Raw genomic sequence first — 16,977 nt, 5'->3', positions numbered from 1 at the left:
CCAATGAGCGCGCGCCGCGTCCGGGCCCGGTTGGTGCGCGAGACGCCGGGGAGAGGTTGGTGGCTCATTTAACAGTTTGCAACCCCGAGGTGGGGAGTTGAGGCGGGTTGTGGGGTTCGGCTAGCTCGTTTTTTGTCTTCCGCGCTCGCTGCCCCCGCGCCGGAGCCCGTAGAACGAGCCCGGGAGGTCGCGCAGCGGGTGGGCGGAGAAGCCGGTACCCGGGGGCGTAGCTGGGCCGGCCCGGTGCTGCCGGCGTGCAGGCGCGGCCCGCGGTAAGTGCTGGGCCCCGCGTGTGGCCCCGGAGCCGCTGGCCCCGGGGATCGGCTCTGGGGGACCCGGGTCCGTCCTCCCTGAAAGGTAGCGAGCACCTGCTGGGCGCGGGGCAGTCCCCACTCCCTTCAAATTACTTTCAGCCCCACCCTGCCCTTCTCCCTCCTGGGGTACCCCCTAACTCGACAGCCCCTTGAGTGACTGTAAGAGCCGGGACCTTCCCCTTCGCCTTTTTGATCGGACACTTGCTGGAGTAGAGGGTTGATTGCTCTTAAAACTTAAGACTTTTCTTTGGGTCTTTTTTTTTTTGGTGAGGGGGAGATCCTTGACTAAGAGAAAAGAGTAAGGGTCGCCTGAAGGCAAAGGGAAGAACCTGACCTAGTTGGTGCCTGGGTGGATGGTAGTAAGTTAGAGTCTGACAGCTTTACGTTGACCACACATGCCTCACCCCCAATTTCAGGTTTTCACTTTCTCTTCTCTCTAGGTGCTCAGTGGCCAAAATGGACAGAAAGAAGAGACCTGGGTGGCTGCCCTCCTGGGCCGTGGTGGCTGTGTTTCTGGCTAACCTGTTGGTGTTGACTGGTATGTATGTGTTCCCCTCTTTCCTTCCTCAGTTTGGAATTGGTGGGTGAAGTTGCTTCTTAATTCTTCTCCTCACACACTCACTAATGTGTTTTATAACTGTCCCCTAGACACACTTGCAGTGATGTCTGTGGATCTGGGCAGTGAATCAATGAAGGTGGCAATCGTCAAGCCTGGAGTACCAATGGAAATTGTCCTGAACAAGTGAGTACAGCCCTTTGGGAAGAAGAAAGGAGGGACATTGGGTGAAAAGGAGGGAGAGGATTTTTCTTCCCAAACATGGAATAATTTTTATTGTTATTGACAGGGAGGAAGCCTGTGTTCAAGTTCTTTTCTAGCTCTTTTTCTTTGGGTATCAGACTCTGATTCCCTTTCTGTTCCCTTCTCTCTCTCTTAGGGAATCTCGAAGGAAAACACCTGTGGTCGTAGCCCTGAAAGAAAATGAGAGATTCTTTGGGGATAGTGCAGCAAGCATGGTGAGCTAGTTTCTGTTCCCATTGGTGGTAGGGAGATGGGAACGGGAGCCTGTGGGTGTCTTTTGCTCCATATTCTATGGGAAATGAAAGGTATTTGATGTTTTGCTCCCTGGCTTAATTAAATCCCAAGCATCAGAGTGTGTGAAAGGACTTAGAAAAGTTGTATCTTGGTTTTAACAACATGATTTTTCTCATTCTATCTTTATCCAGGCCATCAAGAACCCAAAGGCCACAGTTCGATACTTCCAAGACCTGCTGGGAAAGCGGACTGACAACCCACATGTGGCACTTTACCGGACTCGATTTCCTGAGCAGGAGCTGGGCACTGATCCACATAGGCAAACTGTGCAATTCCAGCTGAGTCCGTAAGTGACCATTAAAAAAACACATAAAACATTTATTAATTTTCTACTGTGTGCAAGAAAGGGGTTGGGGTCAATAGTTAACAGTTGCCCAGTAGTTTCCCTCTAAGGGCTACAATGCTCACCTCTAATCTACACCTTTTAAGTCTGTGAAAACAGCTCTTTTGACATAACTTCTGAGTGTTCCCTCAGTCATCTGTCTGATCTCTCCTCCCCATCCCTTCTCCTAGGCAGCTACAGTTCTCTCCCGAGGAGGTGTTGGGTATGGTTCTCAATTACTCTCGTTCCCTAGCTGAGGATTTTGCTGGTAAGCACATGCTGATGGAGGTTTAGGGTAAGGGGTAGAAAGTAGGGGGACTGGATAAAGGAGTTAGGATATAAGGATGTAAGGTGTTGACTAGATCATGGAAAGACCGAAGTATGGGCATTAAATATGGAGTTTGAGTTAAGAAGGGAGAGAGGGTATATGAAGGTGGCAAGGGTTCTTCTTTTCCCCTCCATAGAACAGCCCATCAAGGATGTAGTGATCACCGTGCCAGCCTTCTTCAACCAGGCTGAGCGTCGGGCTGTGCTACAAGCTGCCCGAATGGCTGATCTAAAGGTGTTACAGCTCATCAATGCCAACACTGCCACTGCCCTGAGCTATGGAGTCTTTCGCCGAAAAGACATCAATGCCACTGCCCAGGTACTGAGAAGGGAGGGAAGCTGGGAGCACTTGGCTTGGGAACATTCCAGGTGTGTCATAATGCAGAAACAACTCTTGTGAGTCCCTTGCTCCCTGCTGGACAGGTTGAGGTCTTGGGATAGGCTAGAAAAACAACTTGGTTGGGTCTCTCTGTTTGAGAGACAGCCAAGAGTGGCATGTGCTGAGAGGCTTGTCCACACTCTTCCTCTCTTCCTTCAGAATGTGATGTTCTATGACATGGGTGCAGGCAGTACTGTGTGCACCATTGTCACCTATCAGACAGTGAAAACCAAGGAAGCTGGGACCCAGCCCCAGCTGCAGATCCGTGGAGTGGGGTGAGTGGTTGGGACAAAGGGCAGAAGAGGTGGAGGGAGGGAGAGAGGCTCAAGGATTTGTGTTTTTTAAGTAGTGAGGGGAGGCAAAGGGATTATGGATTCTCTTCTCCATGTTCCCTTCATTCCAACTAGGTTTGACCGAACTCTGGGGGGCCTAGAGATGGAACTGCGACTACGGAAGCATTTGGCAAAACTCTTCAATGTGCAACGCCAGGGACAGGGGGCAAAGGATGTTCAGGGAAACCCTCGAGCCATGGCCAAGCTGCTTCGTGAGGCCAACCGGCTCAAAACTATCCTGAGTGCCAATGCTGACCACATGGCACAGGTACCAGCCAGCCTGGAGTGGGAGGTGGGAGTGTCTCTTGGACTGGCCAAGGCCTCAAAACCTCATTCTTTTCTCCCTCTGGCATCGAGGGTCCGTGGCCTCGGCTTATTTTCTCCTGTTCCTAAATCCTGACTTTTAAAGCCCTAAAGCTTCTTCCAGATTAGATTTCTCCTCGATACCCTTCCCTTCCTGCCAAACACAGAAAAAGGTTCTTTAGGCACAAGTCCCTAGCATGGTCCTCTGTTTCTTTCCCAGATTGAAGGGCTGATGGATGATGTGGACTTCAAGGCAAAAGTGACACGGGCAGAATTTGAGGAGCTGTGTGCGGACCTGTTTGAGCGGGTGCCTGGGCCTGTGCAACAGGCTCTCAGCAGTGCTGAAATGAACCTGGTGAGGGAGGGTGGTCAGTATTGGGGGGAGGGTGGCGGCATGAATGCCAAGGCTGGACAGGAAGTGGGAAAACTAGGGAAGCAATGCAGTTGGGTGTGGGGTGGGTAGGAGGGCACCTTCTGCTCCTGCCCTTATTCTGTACTGTGCCCCTTTCTCAGGAAGAGATTGAGCAGGTGATCCTGGTGGGTGGGGCCACTCGGGTCCCCAAAGTACAGGAGGTGCTGTTGAAGGCTGTAGGCAAGTAAGTACTGGGAGATTGGGGGCTTTCCTTTTTTTAAGGTGGGAAAATGTCACACTTGAACTGTGGTGCGATAGTACCATGCTGAACTGTGCAGAACATTTAGAAAAGAGGTCATTGTCCCTTCTCTTCCTCTTGCCCCTCAACCCCAGGGAGGAGCTGGGGAAAAACATCAATGCTGATGAAGCAGCAGCCATGGGGGCTGTGTACCAGGCTGCTGCCCTGAGCAAGGCCTTCAAGGTGAAGCCCTTTGGTGTTCGGGATGCGACAGTTTATCCTATCCAGGTGAGCCAGTCTCTCTTGCCACCTCACAGAATGCAGCCTCTGGTTCTTTTAGCCTTGAATACCTGCTATCTGCCAGTCAGTATTCGAGGTGCTAGGGATACAAAGATAAAAACAGAGATTCTGCCCTCAGGAGGCTTCCATTCTAGTCATTGTCATCCTACCAGCTAATAGTCTGTCTTAGAACCAGGAATATGTGGGCTTAGAAGCTTTGCTTCTAATATGGACTAGTTATGTGACCCAGGACAAGTCATTTATCCTCTCTGTTTTCTTGGCCCAGTGGGGTTGAACTCTGATAGGGATCCTCATGAGCCCACATTGAAAACCACAAATGAACATTACTGTAGTTTTTGTTTGTTTGTTTTGTTTAACATTTCCCAGTTATATTTTAATCAGATTTGGGACTGAAATTGATAATTTCTTTCTAGGCAATTCTTTAATTCAAAGATATTTTATTTTCTCAATTCCATGTAATAATTTTCAACATGTTTTCCAAAATTATAAGATCCAAACCTTCTCCCTCCTTTATATCCCTCCTCTCCAAGATGTGTGCAATTTGCCTAAGATTATAAATTGCAGAGAAAGTGCCTTCTACCTTAATGAGTAGAGGAAGCTTCCTCACCTGGGAATTCCTGGGGCCAGGGAAATCACCGGTCTTCTTTATGTGTCAGCTCCATCTCCCATGGTCTAGCTTGCTCTTCATCCTCTTCTTCCCCTCCCACCTCCCTACTCTGTTTTTTCCCATCTCACAGGTAGAATTCACAAGAGAAGTAGAAGAGGTTGGCCCTCGGAGCCTGAAACATAACAAGCGGGTCCTGTTTTCCCGAATGGGCCCCTATCCCCAGCGCAAAGTCATCACTTTTAACCGCTACAATGATGACTTCCATTTCCATGTGAACTATGGTGACATGGGCTTCCTAGGCCCTGAGGATCTTAGGTGAAGAGGCGCGAGATCCCTGTCCTGGGCTCTGGGAGGGAGGGCTAAGCCTGGGATGACACCGTGATAAGAGGAAGGCTTCTAGGCATTTGAACTCTTTTAATGGGGGGGAGAGCATATAAATCTGAAGTCCTAAGGAATTCAGAGAATTTGAAAATTTTAACCACTGAAAGAAGTAGATCACTGAACATTTAAAATGCAATGAAGCATTGAGTGTCAAACTCAGAAAGCAATTGTTTGCTAAACCCTATATAGCTACCGCTTCTAATAGGAAAGTATTTTGAGTTTCTGAATTTAAATATATTTTGAAATGTTTAGCAAGTCTTTTAAAAAAAAACAACACTTTGAAGGAGGGTAGCCAAGTGGCTCAGTAGATTGAGAGTCAGCCCTAGAGATGGGAGGTCCTGGGCTCAAATCTGGCCTCAGATGCTCCCTAGCTGTGTGACCCTGGACAAGTACTAACCTTTACCACTCTTCTGCCTTGGAGGCAGAAGGTAAGGGTTTTTAAAAAACACCTTTGAAATTGATGCTCTGAAAGAAAGGAATATAATTGAATGTAAATTCAGGCCACAGACCTGCAGAAAGTGATAGGGAAGACAAGAAATCACATAGACCATAAAACAAATAATTTACTGTTAGGGAGGAAAGAAATCTTAGACGGTCTCTAGTCCATCCTCCTAAGCTAAACAGCAGGCCCCTTTGGAAGTCATACCCACCAAGTGGACCCCATCTCGGGGAAGGTGCAGGATGCCTGGTTTTGTCTGGGGCTGCTGTGGGGTAATTTGGTGACTGACTCCCCATCTCTTCTCCCTTCCTGTCCCCAGGGTGTTTGGCTCCCTGAACCTAACCACAGTGAAACTAAAAGGAGTGGGGGAAAGCTTTAAGAAGTATCCTGACTATGAGTCCAAGGGCATCAAGGCTCACTTCAACCTGGATGAGAGTGGTGTCCTGAGCCTGGATCGGGTAAGGGCTTAGCTTTGGGTGGAAACAAGAGGGGAACATCACTGCCCAGTTCCTTGATGACAGGGTCTTGTCATGGACCCTGGAAGAGGTACTACATAAAGGGGGTCTAGGACCCCAGAAAGTACCTGAGTACCCTGGGGAGACCCATATACTGATGGAAAAAAACAAAGTGCCAAATACAAATGAAACTATTACCTGTGTATGGTGTTCAGGGAGACTCCATACAGTCCTGATTCTGTGAAACCCTCATTTCTAGGTGGAGTCTGTATTTGAGACAACAGTGGAGGACCGGCCTGAAGAGGAGTCCACTCTCACCAGTAAGGAAGGGGCTGGACGGGGGCCTTGGTGCCAGAGGCTCATGTTAGCAGGCCCGGGTCCAGAGGAATGCCTGGTGGGTTAGAAGTGGAAAGGGTAGTAGTGCTGCCTTATAGTCCTCTGATCCTAGGCCCTCCTCTCCCTAGAACTTGGCAACACCATTTCCAGCCTTTTTGGAGGTGGCTCTACTCCAGATACCAAGGAGAATGGGACAGACACTGTGCAGGTGAGCCGGGGATCCTCCCTCTGCCAGAAACTCTCCCATTGAGATGGTTCCATTGAGCCAGCGTTAACATCCTGACACAGAGTAGTAAGCCAGTAGGGTTCTATTGGCACAGTGGCATGGTGGTAGATGGAGACCTAGATTGAGATTCAGAAAGGTCTGAGTTCAAATCTTGCCTCAGACACTTAACTACCTTTGTGACACTGGGCAACGCTCATGACCTCTTTTCAGCCTCAGTTTCCTCATCTGTAAAGCAAGAGAGATAATGATAGCACTTATCTCACAGGGTCGTTGTGAAGATGAAACACAGTAATGCAGATGATGCACTTTGCAAACCCTACCATGTTATGTAAATGCACTTTAAAATGGAGAAGCATCAGAAGCCAACCAGGGCATCAGGGAAGGGGCCATTTGACTTGGTCTCTTTAAGTGACTGGAATGCTGGACCTGGAAGTAGTTTGAAACCTACTGTGTAATTCTGGACAAAGCATTTAAGATCTGCCAGTTTCTGAGGATGATCTTGGCACTTACCTTGCAGGACTGTACTGAGTCTCAAGGAAGATAATGTTTATAAAATATTTTGAAAACCTTACAGCATTCTATAAATTCTAGCTGTTATGGAGAGATGCAAAAGGCAGACATGGTTGGCATTCCTAGTACAGGGAGTAAGGGGAGCAGGGCACTGGAAAGAAGAGGCCATGCCAAGTGGGAGTCAGTTTGAAGCATAGAGTATGTGACAGGCAGGGATGTATGAAAAGCACAGAGAGTTAGGCCAGTTGATCAGTGCCTGATTATCAAGGCTCAGAAGTTGCCTAGTGCTGATAGGTCCAATATGGGCCCCTTGGCCAGCTCTGAAGCTGCATGTAAAAAGAACCTATACTCAGAGCCAGGCCTAGAGACAAGAGGTCCTGGGTTCAAATCTGGACTCAGACACTTCCTGGTTGGGTGATCCTGAGCAAGTCATTTGACCCCCTTTGCCTAGCCTTACTGGTCTTCTGCCTTAGAAACAATACATTTCTAAGACAAAAGGTAATGGTTTAAAAAATAAATAAAAATAAAAACATGTAGACCTTGAACTTCTGGGCCCATCATGTGATATGGTGTCTCAACTCTTGGTAGGAAGAGAGTAGCAAGATCCTTGATAAGAACAGGGAGTCTCTGTTAGAAGCGATTTTGCTTGGCCCTTTAGGAAAGGCCAGGGGAAATCAGAGCAAATGGGGACAGTGTATATATGTTGTCTAATACATTGTATGAATAGTTTATGACTTTTTAATTTACTATAAAGTCCCTAGCAATTTTGTTTTACTCCAAAGGGAAAATAGTGGTTCCTGATGAACAATAATTTCATTGATATTTCATGTATTTTAATCAAAGAACCAAGAATTGGATGTGCCCATCAGATGCAGTATTTAACAGACTGATAGAATACTTTTTGCTTCAGGATAAAAACCATGGTAACTTCCATAACCAGTGGCATGATCCTGAAGGAGGGTTAGCCATAGATGTTCCTATTCAGGAAATTATTTTGCCTTTGGTGCCTAATTGGCCCCTAGGTTTATTGTTTGGTTTGGCTAGGATTGTGTGCAGATGTTACTGTCTCTGAAAATACTTCAGAAGGCCCATGAGTGGAGCAATGGATTTACTCCCTGAGCTCTGTATTTAGTGAGGTGTTGTGGCCAACCAAGCCATGCCAGCTATTGCATTCAGACTTTGTCTGCTTATAGGTCCATAAGTGTGTCTTCTAATAGGAGATCAGAGACTGGTTTTCCTCTGTTTCCCTAATGCGTCGGACAGTGTTTGACCTCTAGTAGTCACTTAATAAATCTGTGTCAGAGAGGAAGGCATTTCGAAAGAGCATTGGAAGGGACTGCTGAAGTCAGAATGCAGATGAAAAACATACAATTTTTCACCTGTTTAATTTGAGTTTTTGTTTTGGGGTTTTGGCTTTATGAGATTATTCACTCACAAAAATGAATATGGAAATATGTTTTACATGATAATATACATATAACCCAGATTCAATTGCTTGCTAGTTCTTGGAATAGGAAGAGAAGGGACATAATTTGAATTATATAACTTCAGAAAACATGTGGAAATTTGTTATTCCATGTAATTGGTAAAAAATAAACAAATACCAATAAATTAAATAAGGCAAATAATTAAAAAGGAAAGAAAAGAAAAAGCATTGGTGGCCTCAGACACTTCTTAGCTGTATGACCTTGGGCAAGTCACTTCATCCCCATTGCTCTTTTGCTTTGAAACCAGTACACAGTATTGATTCTAAGACTGAAGGTAATGGTTTAAAAAAAAAAGAAAGAACATTGGACTGGAGCCAAGAAACTGAGATTCAAGTTCTGGCTTTGCCCTTTATTCTTTAGGTAACTTTAGGCAAATCACATCCACTCTTGTAGCCCTGCTTTTACCATCTGCAAACAAGGGTGTTAGAGTGGCTAATATTTGCAGGGGACCCTTTTAAGCTTCAACCTTCTGAGATTGAGGGAATGCTTATTGTTGTTTATTATCATTATTTTTTTAATCATGTCTGACTCATCATGACCCCATTGGGGGTTTCTTTTTTTTTTTTTTTTTTTTTTTTAAACCCTTACCTTCCGTCTTGGAGTCAATACTGTGTATTGGCTCCAGGGTCACACAGCTGGGAAGTGTCTGAGGCCAGATTTAAACCTAGGACCTCTTGTCTCTAGGCCTGGTTCTCAATCCACTGAGCTACCAAGCTCTCCCCCCCCCCCCCATTGGGGGTTTCTTGGCAAAGATACTGGATCAATTTCCTTTTCCAGCTCATTTTACAGATGAGGAAACTGGGACAAACAGGATTAAGTGACTTGCTCAGTGATACACAACTAGTAAGTGGCTGAGGTCACGTTTGAATTCGGGTTTTCCTGCCTCCAGGCCCAGAGCTTTATTCACTGTGCCACCTAGCTGCCCCTTAGAATTTGGAAATTGACTCACAAGCAAAAGGGAACCACTGAAGGTTTTTGAGCAGAAGCATGATATGGCCAGATGTGTGCATAAGAAAGATTATTTTGGCAGTAGATGGAGGATGTAGGGTTGAGGATGAGGATTTGAGGAAGATTTGTGAAGGTTATTGTAGTCAAGGAGATAATGAACAAAAGTGGCTGCCATGAGATTAGAGAGGAAAGAATGGAAGAGAAGTTGAAAAGACAGGATCCACAGAATTTGGTAGCCGAGTTTTCTTTCTTCTTCCTATTTCATAGCCAGAGATAACTTCAAAGTTTCAAACTTGGGGGACTGATTTTTTTTTTTTGAATATAGGAATGAACTTTATTTCAGTTAGGTCCATCTAACCATGGAAGGGGCAGCCTTAGGATAAAGAGTTCCTCATTGTTGGACTTATTCATGCAAGGGTTTCATTGACTGTTGTCGATATCCAAGGAGTTGGATTAGATCAGTTGTGTCCAGTTAACATTTCATGTTTATCTTAAGGTTATCCATTTGTATCACTAGGATATAAAGCTTTCTAAACTATTTGCCTGCACAAAGACCTGTTAATTGCATTAAGTATTGATTGGGTATGGAGACTCTTTTATGCCTTGGGAGTTCTTAGCAGCCCAGTGAAGCCAGCTGGCTTAGTATATCTAAACTATGAAGGTCCATCCAGTTCTGGTTTTTTCTAATTCTGTAAGCAAGACTGGTTCGCTGATTCAGATGTTGGCCTGGGCAAAAGCTTTTCTTCTGGGTTCCAAAGCCAGACCATACTTATCTCTCCAGATGACCCTTCTGATAGTGTGTTCTGTATTTAATCAGTAATAGGGACCAAGCAATGGAATATGACTGGCTCAGTATATGGTTCCCGCCACAACATGAAACACAGCGAAAAATGCATTGATTTTTAAAATATTAAGGAAAGTTTGGTTTTGAGTTGGTGATAGAATTCCAGAGCCAATAAGAGACCCTAAAGATCATCTTATCCAATCCCTTGTGGAAGAAGAATCCCAATAGAGGTTAAGGTGGCAGCACTAAGACTAGAACTCTGATTCCTTGACTGGTAGTCCTAGCCATGTGTCAGCTAGCCCATAAATAATAGGGCTTTGCCCCAGGCTGTCAGCATCTGGAGCTGGGAGGCCTCTGAAGGTTATAAATTGTTTGGTAGGACTTCTAAACCCATCCCAAGGCCACCCCTCACATGAATCTGTTGCCATTGTACTACTTCCTAGTAACCTCCTTCCCCTGGTTTGTAGGTGGGTAAAGGCCAGCAGCTGTCTTCATTGGCCTGTCCTATGCTGCTGTCCATAATCTTCCAGTCCCTAACTGTTTTTGGACCCCAGATGAAAATATTCCTAGAAACCATTTTGATCCATGGTGTATTTTGGGAATAGCTATTTGGATTTGAAGGGTACAATTTAAGACCAGCCAGAAACTTTGGGAATGAGAAATATATATTTTTCCCAGGTACAAACCTGCTACATGATAGGGTCAACACAAGCTATATCTTTCTTGAGTGATGCTTTTGCTCTAGCAGGAAATTCAGTCTTTTAAAAAAAAATTCAATAAACTTCCTTTCATCACCTCTGATGTTAAAGGTATGAGAAGCAAACTGGTATAGTGCAATAATACCTAGCCTCCAAGTCAGGAAAATCTGGGTTCAAATCTCATATGCATTGGCTGTGTGACTCCAGGTAAATCACTTAAACTCTCAGTGTCCCTGACACCTTTAATGCTGTAACTTGCAGGAAAGTTCCAGATAGGGTTTTTTGTTTGTTTTGTTGTTTTTAAACCCTTGCCTTCAATCTTGGAATCGATGCTGTGCTTTGGTTCCAAGATAAAAGAGTAGTGAGGGAAAGGCAATGGGGGTTGTGACTTCTCCAGGGTCACACAGCTAGGAAGTGTCTGAGGCCAGATTTGAACCTAGGACCTCCCGTCTCTAGGCCTGACTCTCAATCCTCCGAGCTACCCAACTGCCCCTCCAGATAGGTTTTGATAGAAGTTTCATCATAAGGAATTCCAAATACAACTGAAATCACAGATACAGTCTTTTTATGTTTCTCTTCTCTCCTGTGTTTGAACTTCAAAGTTTCTTGGCAGCTCTTCTCTTTTTCACCAGGAATATTTGGAAGTCCTTTATTTTATCACAAGTCCTTTTTGGGGCTAATTCTCTGTTCTGCTAAGTTATTCTTGGTTGTAAGTCCAATATCCTTTATCATATTCCAAGTTCTCTGCTGCTTCACAGAGGTGGCTGCTAAATTTTGTGTCATCTTGACTTTGGCTATTCAGGACTTGAATTCTTTTCTAGCTGGTTTCATTGTTTTTTCTTTGACTAGTAACTTCTAGATTTTGGCTATGATATTCCTGAGACTTTTCATTTGGAGGTTTCTTTTAAGAGATGACTGGTAGATTCTGCCCATTTCCACTTTGCCCTCTGCTCTTTTTTTAACCATTGTATGATAAAATGTATTAATTTTTCCCCCATTTTATTTTGTTTTATTCTTTTAATTTAAAAAATAATTTAAAAATATTTTTCCATGTTTGCATGATTCATTTTCTTTCCCTCCCCTCTTCCTTCTCCCTCCCAGAGCCGACAAGCAATTCCACTGAGTTGTACAAATGTTATCACTTGATACTATTTCCATATTATTCATTTTTACTATTGAGCAATTTTTTAAAGCCTAAATCCCAAATCACATACCTATATATACATGTGATAAGTGATATTATATGTTTTGCTTTTTCGTTTCTTCTCCCAAAGTTCTTTCAAAGTGGTTAGCATTCTTTCACATAAGTCCTTCAGGAGAGTCCTGGCATGTTGCATTGCTACATTGGATTGTTTGCCCTCTGCTTCTAATCGATCTGGGCAGACCTCTTTTTTTGGTCAGGAGGTTAAGATAGTCCAATGATTCTTAAATTTTTTTCTCAGTCAGTTTTCCAGGCCAGCCATTTTTGCTGATATACTTTATTTTTTTTCTTCCATTTATTCAGCCTTTTGACTTTCTTTTAATATTTCTTGTCATTTCATGGTATTATTGGTTTCTATTTGGTCCATTTGAATTTTCAGGGAGTTTTATAATTCTTGGGTTAAACTTTTATTTCTCTTTCTAATTATTTCTACCAAAACTTTCATTTGTTTTTCTTTATTTTTTAAGAGCCCTTACCTTCCATCCTTAGTATGAATCCTAAGACAGAAGAATGGTAAGGGCTAAGCAATGGGGATTAAGTGACTTGCCCTCAGGGTCACATAGCTAAGACTTATCCAAGGTCAAATTTGAATCCAGAATCTCTAGACATAGTACTCTCCATTCACTGAGCCATCTAAATGTCCCCTTTCATTTCTTTTTCAATTATTTCTGCAAACTCCTTCCATTTATAAAAAAAATTTTAAACTTTTTTTTTCTTCTCTCCTAAACTGTTGTTTCATCTCTTCCAGAAATTCTAGTTGAGATTGCATCCAAGCTGTATTTTCTTTGAGGCTTTATTTGTGGGTGTTTTAGAGTCATTCTCTACTTCTGCATTTGTGTCTTGGGCATCCCTGCCATTCTAATAGCTCATGATGGTGGGTCCTTTTCTTGTTAGTCCATTCTTCCAACCTAATTCCTGAATTCAAACTTGATTTTAGGGCTGGGCTTTGCCATGCTTGTAAAGGGAAGATTTGAATCAATCCTGTTGCTGCTTCCTTGGGATAATGAGTGTTGTGTTTTTCTAAAATCTCAATCTTAAAAGCTTTCCATGCTTCCAAAGGGGTTTCATCCAGGGGAAAGTTTGATTGCTACCCCTTTGTTTTGAGTTTTGCAAGTTCCTGACCTGGATTTGGGTCAATGTAAACTTTGGGTTCTGCTAGACTGTACCCCTATCAGCCAGTTTAAAAGCTCAGTTGGTTCAGAGGCAGAATCATAGGCTCCTCTCTAGTCTGGGTTTCCTGCCATGGTTATTTTCCTGCAGGCTGGGCCAGATGCTTAGAAGTGAGACCCTGCTCTGAAAACTTAGGGACTGAGTTGGGGCTACCAACTTCTGAATAGCTTCCTTTCTCTGTACACTGCCCAGGGGTACAAGTCCCCTTTTCACTTTACCCTGGATCAAAGCCGACGACTGGGCAGTGGAGGGGCAACTAGTTGGCACAGTAGAGACAGCACCAGGCCTGGAGTTGGGAGGACCTGACTTCACATCTTGCCACAGAAACTTCTTAGCTATGTGACCCTGGGCCATGTTAACCCAGTTTGCCTCACCTCACCTTTCTGTCTTAAAGTTGTTACTAAGACAAAAAGTAAGAGTTAAAAAAAAAAAAAGACTTGGTAGTAGACAAAAAGGTTATGTGTTGGCACCTGCCCCCATCTCAGTGCCCTGATAGGAGCCTGGAGGTGTTCCAGTACCAGCCTGGGACTTGCTTTTGTGTTTGTGGGCATCCCCTTCCTGGGTTAGAGTTCTCTGTGGGCTGTGTGCTCTGTTCGCTCCTTCCCAGACCATGTTGCCAGTATCTGCAGATCTTTCTGTCTGTCTCTCTGTGCTGACCTGGGTTGCACAAAGGATTCACTGTGACTTTTTCTGGATTTCTGTATCAGTGTTCTATTGGGTGCATTTTACAAATGTTTGGATGAGTTGTAGATGGGATATCAACTGCATTGTGTCTTTCTACTCCACCATCTTACCTCTGACTCCAGAAACTGTTTGAATGGTGGATTCACCAGCAGAAATAATGAAGCCAGAAAGAGAAACTGATTTAGGAGAAAAGATCATGAATGAGCTTGGTTTTGGACATGTTGATCTTGAAGTAGAGTCATCCTGTAAGTAGTTGGAGATACAGGTCTGGAGGTCAGAGAGAGATTTATGCCTCGAGTCATCTTCATAGAAGATGGTCATTCAAATCCTGGGAATGTCTTAGATTGTTGATAGTGAGAAGAGAGAAAGAGAAGAACTTTAGGGAACAAGTCTCCCTTAAAAGACTGGGAAGACTTTTGTCAAGACAAGCAGGAATTATATGAACACAGTTACAAAACATTTTTCACACAAATGAAGTTAGATCTAAACAATTGGAAAAACATTAATTGCTCATGGGTAGACTGAGCTAATAAAATCGACAGTCATACCTAAATTAATTTGTTTAGTGTCATATTAATCAAACTACCAAAAAACTACTTTATAGAGCTAGAAAAAAATAACAAAATTCATCTGAAAAAACAGTTAAGAATATTAAGAGAACTAATTTTAAAAAGTGAAGGATGGTGGCCTAGAAGTACCAGATCTTAAACTGTACTATAAAGCAATAATCATCAAAACAAACTGGGGCTGGCTAAGAAATAGAAAGGTGGGTCAGTGGAATAGACCTCAGCGATCTAGTGTTGATAAACCCAAAGATGCCAGTTTTTGGGGTAAGAACTCCCTATTTGACAAAAACTGGGGGAAAAGTATGGCAAAAATTAGGTTTCAATATCTCAACGGTCTCTACCAAGATAAGATGGTACCAAAATGGATATATGATTTAGACATAAAGGGTGATATTATCAATAAACTAGGGGAACATAGAATAATTTACCTGTCAGATCTATGAAGAAGGGAAGAATTTATAACCAAATAAGATAGAGAACATTATAAGATGTAAAGTGTGAATACTCTTGATTATATAAAATTAAAAGGTTTTGTACAAACAAAATTAATGAAACCAAAATTAGAAGGGAAACAAACTAGGGAAAAAATAAATTTCTCTATTAAAGGTCTCATTTCACAAATATATAAAAGGAACTAAATCAAATTTATAAGAATACAAGTCATTACACCAATGGTTCCCAAATTTTTTTGGCCTACTGCCCCCTTTCCAGAAAAAATATTACCTAGCACCCCGTCACATACTATCACCGCCCCCCTGGATCGCTGCCAGGGGGTGGTGGTGCCCACTTTAGGAATCACTGCATTACACTATCCAAACTCAGAGAAAGAACTGTGGGAATAGAAACACAGAAGAAAAACAACTGCCTGATTACATGGTTCGATGGGGATATGATTGGGGATGCAGACTTTAAATGATCATCCTAAGGCAAATATTAATAATAATGAAATAGGTCCTGATCAATGATGTATGTAAAACCCAGTAGAATTGCCTGTTGGCTATGGAGGGGGTTGAGAGGAGGTGAGGAAAAGAATATGATTCATGTAACCATAGGAAAATGCTCTAAATTGATTAAATAAATGAGCACACAAATAAATTGTAGTGTCCCACACACACACACACAAAAAAGTAAAGAATGTTAAAAATCAATATTTAAAAAAAATCACAAGTCATTCCCCAATTGACAAATGGTCAAAGGATATGAATAAGAAGTTTTCAGATGAAGAAATCAAAGCTATTAATAGTCATATGAAAAAATGTTCTAAATTCCCCCTTGATTAGAGAAATGCAAGTTAAAATAACTCTGAGGTATCACCTCAGACCTATCAGATTGGCCAGTATGACAGTAAAGGAAATGATAAATGTTGGAGGGGATATAGCAAAATTGAGACACTAATGCATTGCAGTTAGAGCTTTGAACTGATGCAACCATTCTGGAAAGCAATTTGGAATTATATCCAAAGGGCTATAAAATAATGCATACTCTTTGATCCAGTAATACCACTACTAGGTCTGAATCCTGGAGAGATTTTTTAAAAAGGGAAAGGACTTACTTGCACAAAAATATTTTTAGCTGCTCTTTTTGTGGTGACAAAGAATTGGAAACCAAAGGGATTAATCCCTTAATTGGGAAATGACTAAACAAATTGTGGTATATAATGGTGATGGAATACTATTGTGCTAGAAGGAATGATGAATAGGATGATTTCCGGAAGACCTGGAAAGACCTACATGAACTGATTGAGAGTGAAATAAGCAGAACCAGGAGAACATTGTACTCAGTGACAGCAATACTGTGGCATGATCAAACATGAAAGACTTGGCTACTCTCAGCAATACAAAGATCCAGAACAATTCTGAGGGACTTATAAAAAAGAATGCTATCTACCGCCAGAGAAAGAAGTGTTAGAGTCAGAATACAGATGAAAGCATATGGTTTTTCGATTGTTGGGGGGGTTTTGGTTTTATAAGATTATTCACAAAAATGAATAATATGGAAATAAAAGTAAATAAATTTTTGAAAAAGATTGGAAAAAAATTAGGAGCTATCAAAGGAAATTAAACAGGAAATAAAAACAAGGAAAGTATAATCTCCCAGAAGCAAGCAAGACTAGAAGATCTAGAAGGAGAAAGGTTTCAGAAGTGTTGAATGTTACAGAATGGAGGAAACACTGAAAAAAGATGATGAAGCTTTGTTCTGAAAAAGAGACATGTATCTTCTCCATTCTTTATAGAGTTGGGGTTCTGTGAAGGTAGAACACAGTATATATTGTCTTACTTGATGGATGTGTGAGTTAATTTTGTAGAACTGCTTCCCAGCACGCCACCCCCCCCCCCTTTATAAAAATACTTTTTTTTTTTTAAGAGTTGGCTCTGGTTAGGGGATGAGCAAGAGGTGTATTGGAAAATGAAGGGAGTATATACACATAAGGTCTCAATAACAAATTTATTTAAAAGGTCACTACCTTGGGGTTCATGATGAGATCATTGGTGGTCATCCCAGAGAGGATTTTTACTTGTGTGGTC

The 16,977-nt window shown here is 42.8% G+C and overlaps 1 protein-coding gene across 1 annotated transcript in view; it reads left to right on the top strand.

The window, feature by feature from the left end:
• Positions 1 to 3: 3 nt before the first annotated feature.
• HYOU1 (hypoxia up-regulated 1) overlaps positions 4 to 16,977 on the top strand; it is a 28,739-nt gene continuing 11,765 nt past the window's right edge. The window contains 17 exon segments of the mRNA XM_044669624.1: positions 4 to 55; positions 731 to 747; positions 750 to 852; positions 963 to 1,056; positions 1,250 to 1,328; positions 1,539 to 1,693; positions 1,921 to 1,997; positions 2,194 to 2,375; positions 2,595 to 2,710; positions 2,843 to 3,035; positions 3,291 to 3,425; positions 3,584 to 3,666; positions 3,816 to 3,948; positions 4,698 to 4,882; positions 5,707 to 5,845; positions 6,102 to 6,162; positions 6,307 to 6,386. Of these exon segments, the coding sequence (XP_044525559.1) occupies positions 4 to 55; positions 731 to 747; positions 750 to 852; positions 963 to 1,056; positions 1,250 to 1,328; positions 1,539 to 1,693; positions 1,921 to 1,997; positions 2,194 to 2,375; positions 2,595 to 2,710; positions 2,843 to 3,035; positions 3,291 to 3,425; positions 3,584 to 3,666; positions 3,816 to 3,948; positions 4,698 to 4,882; positions 5,707 to 5,845; positions 6,102 to 6,162; positions 6,307 to 6,386 (1,884 nt within the window).

Source organism: Gracilinanus agilis, chromosome 3 (assembly GCF_016433145.1).
Source record: "Gracilinanus agilis isolate LMUSP501 chromosome 3, AgileGrace, whole genome shotgun sequence".
Classification (NCBI taxonomy): Eukaryota; Metazoa; Chordata; class Mammalia; order Didelphimorphia; family Didelphidae; genus Gracilinanus; species Gracilinanus agilis.
The sequence above is the reverse complement of the archived record's forward strand: the minus strand, read 5'-3'. Positions and strand labels throughout refer to the sequence as shown.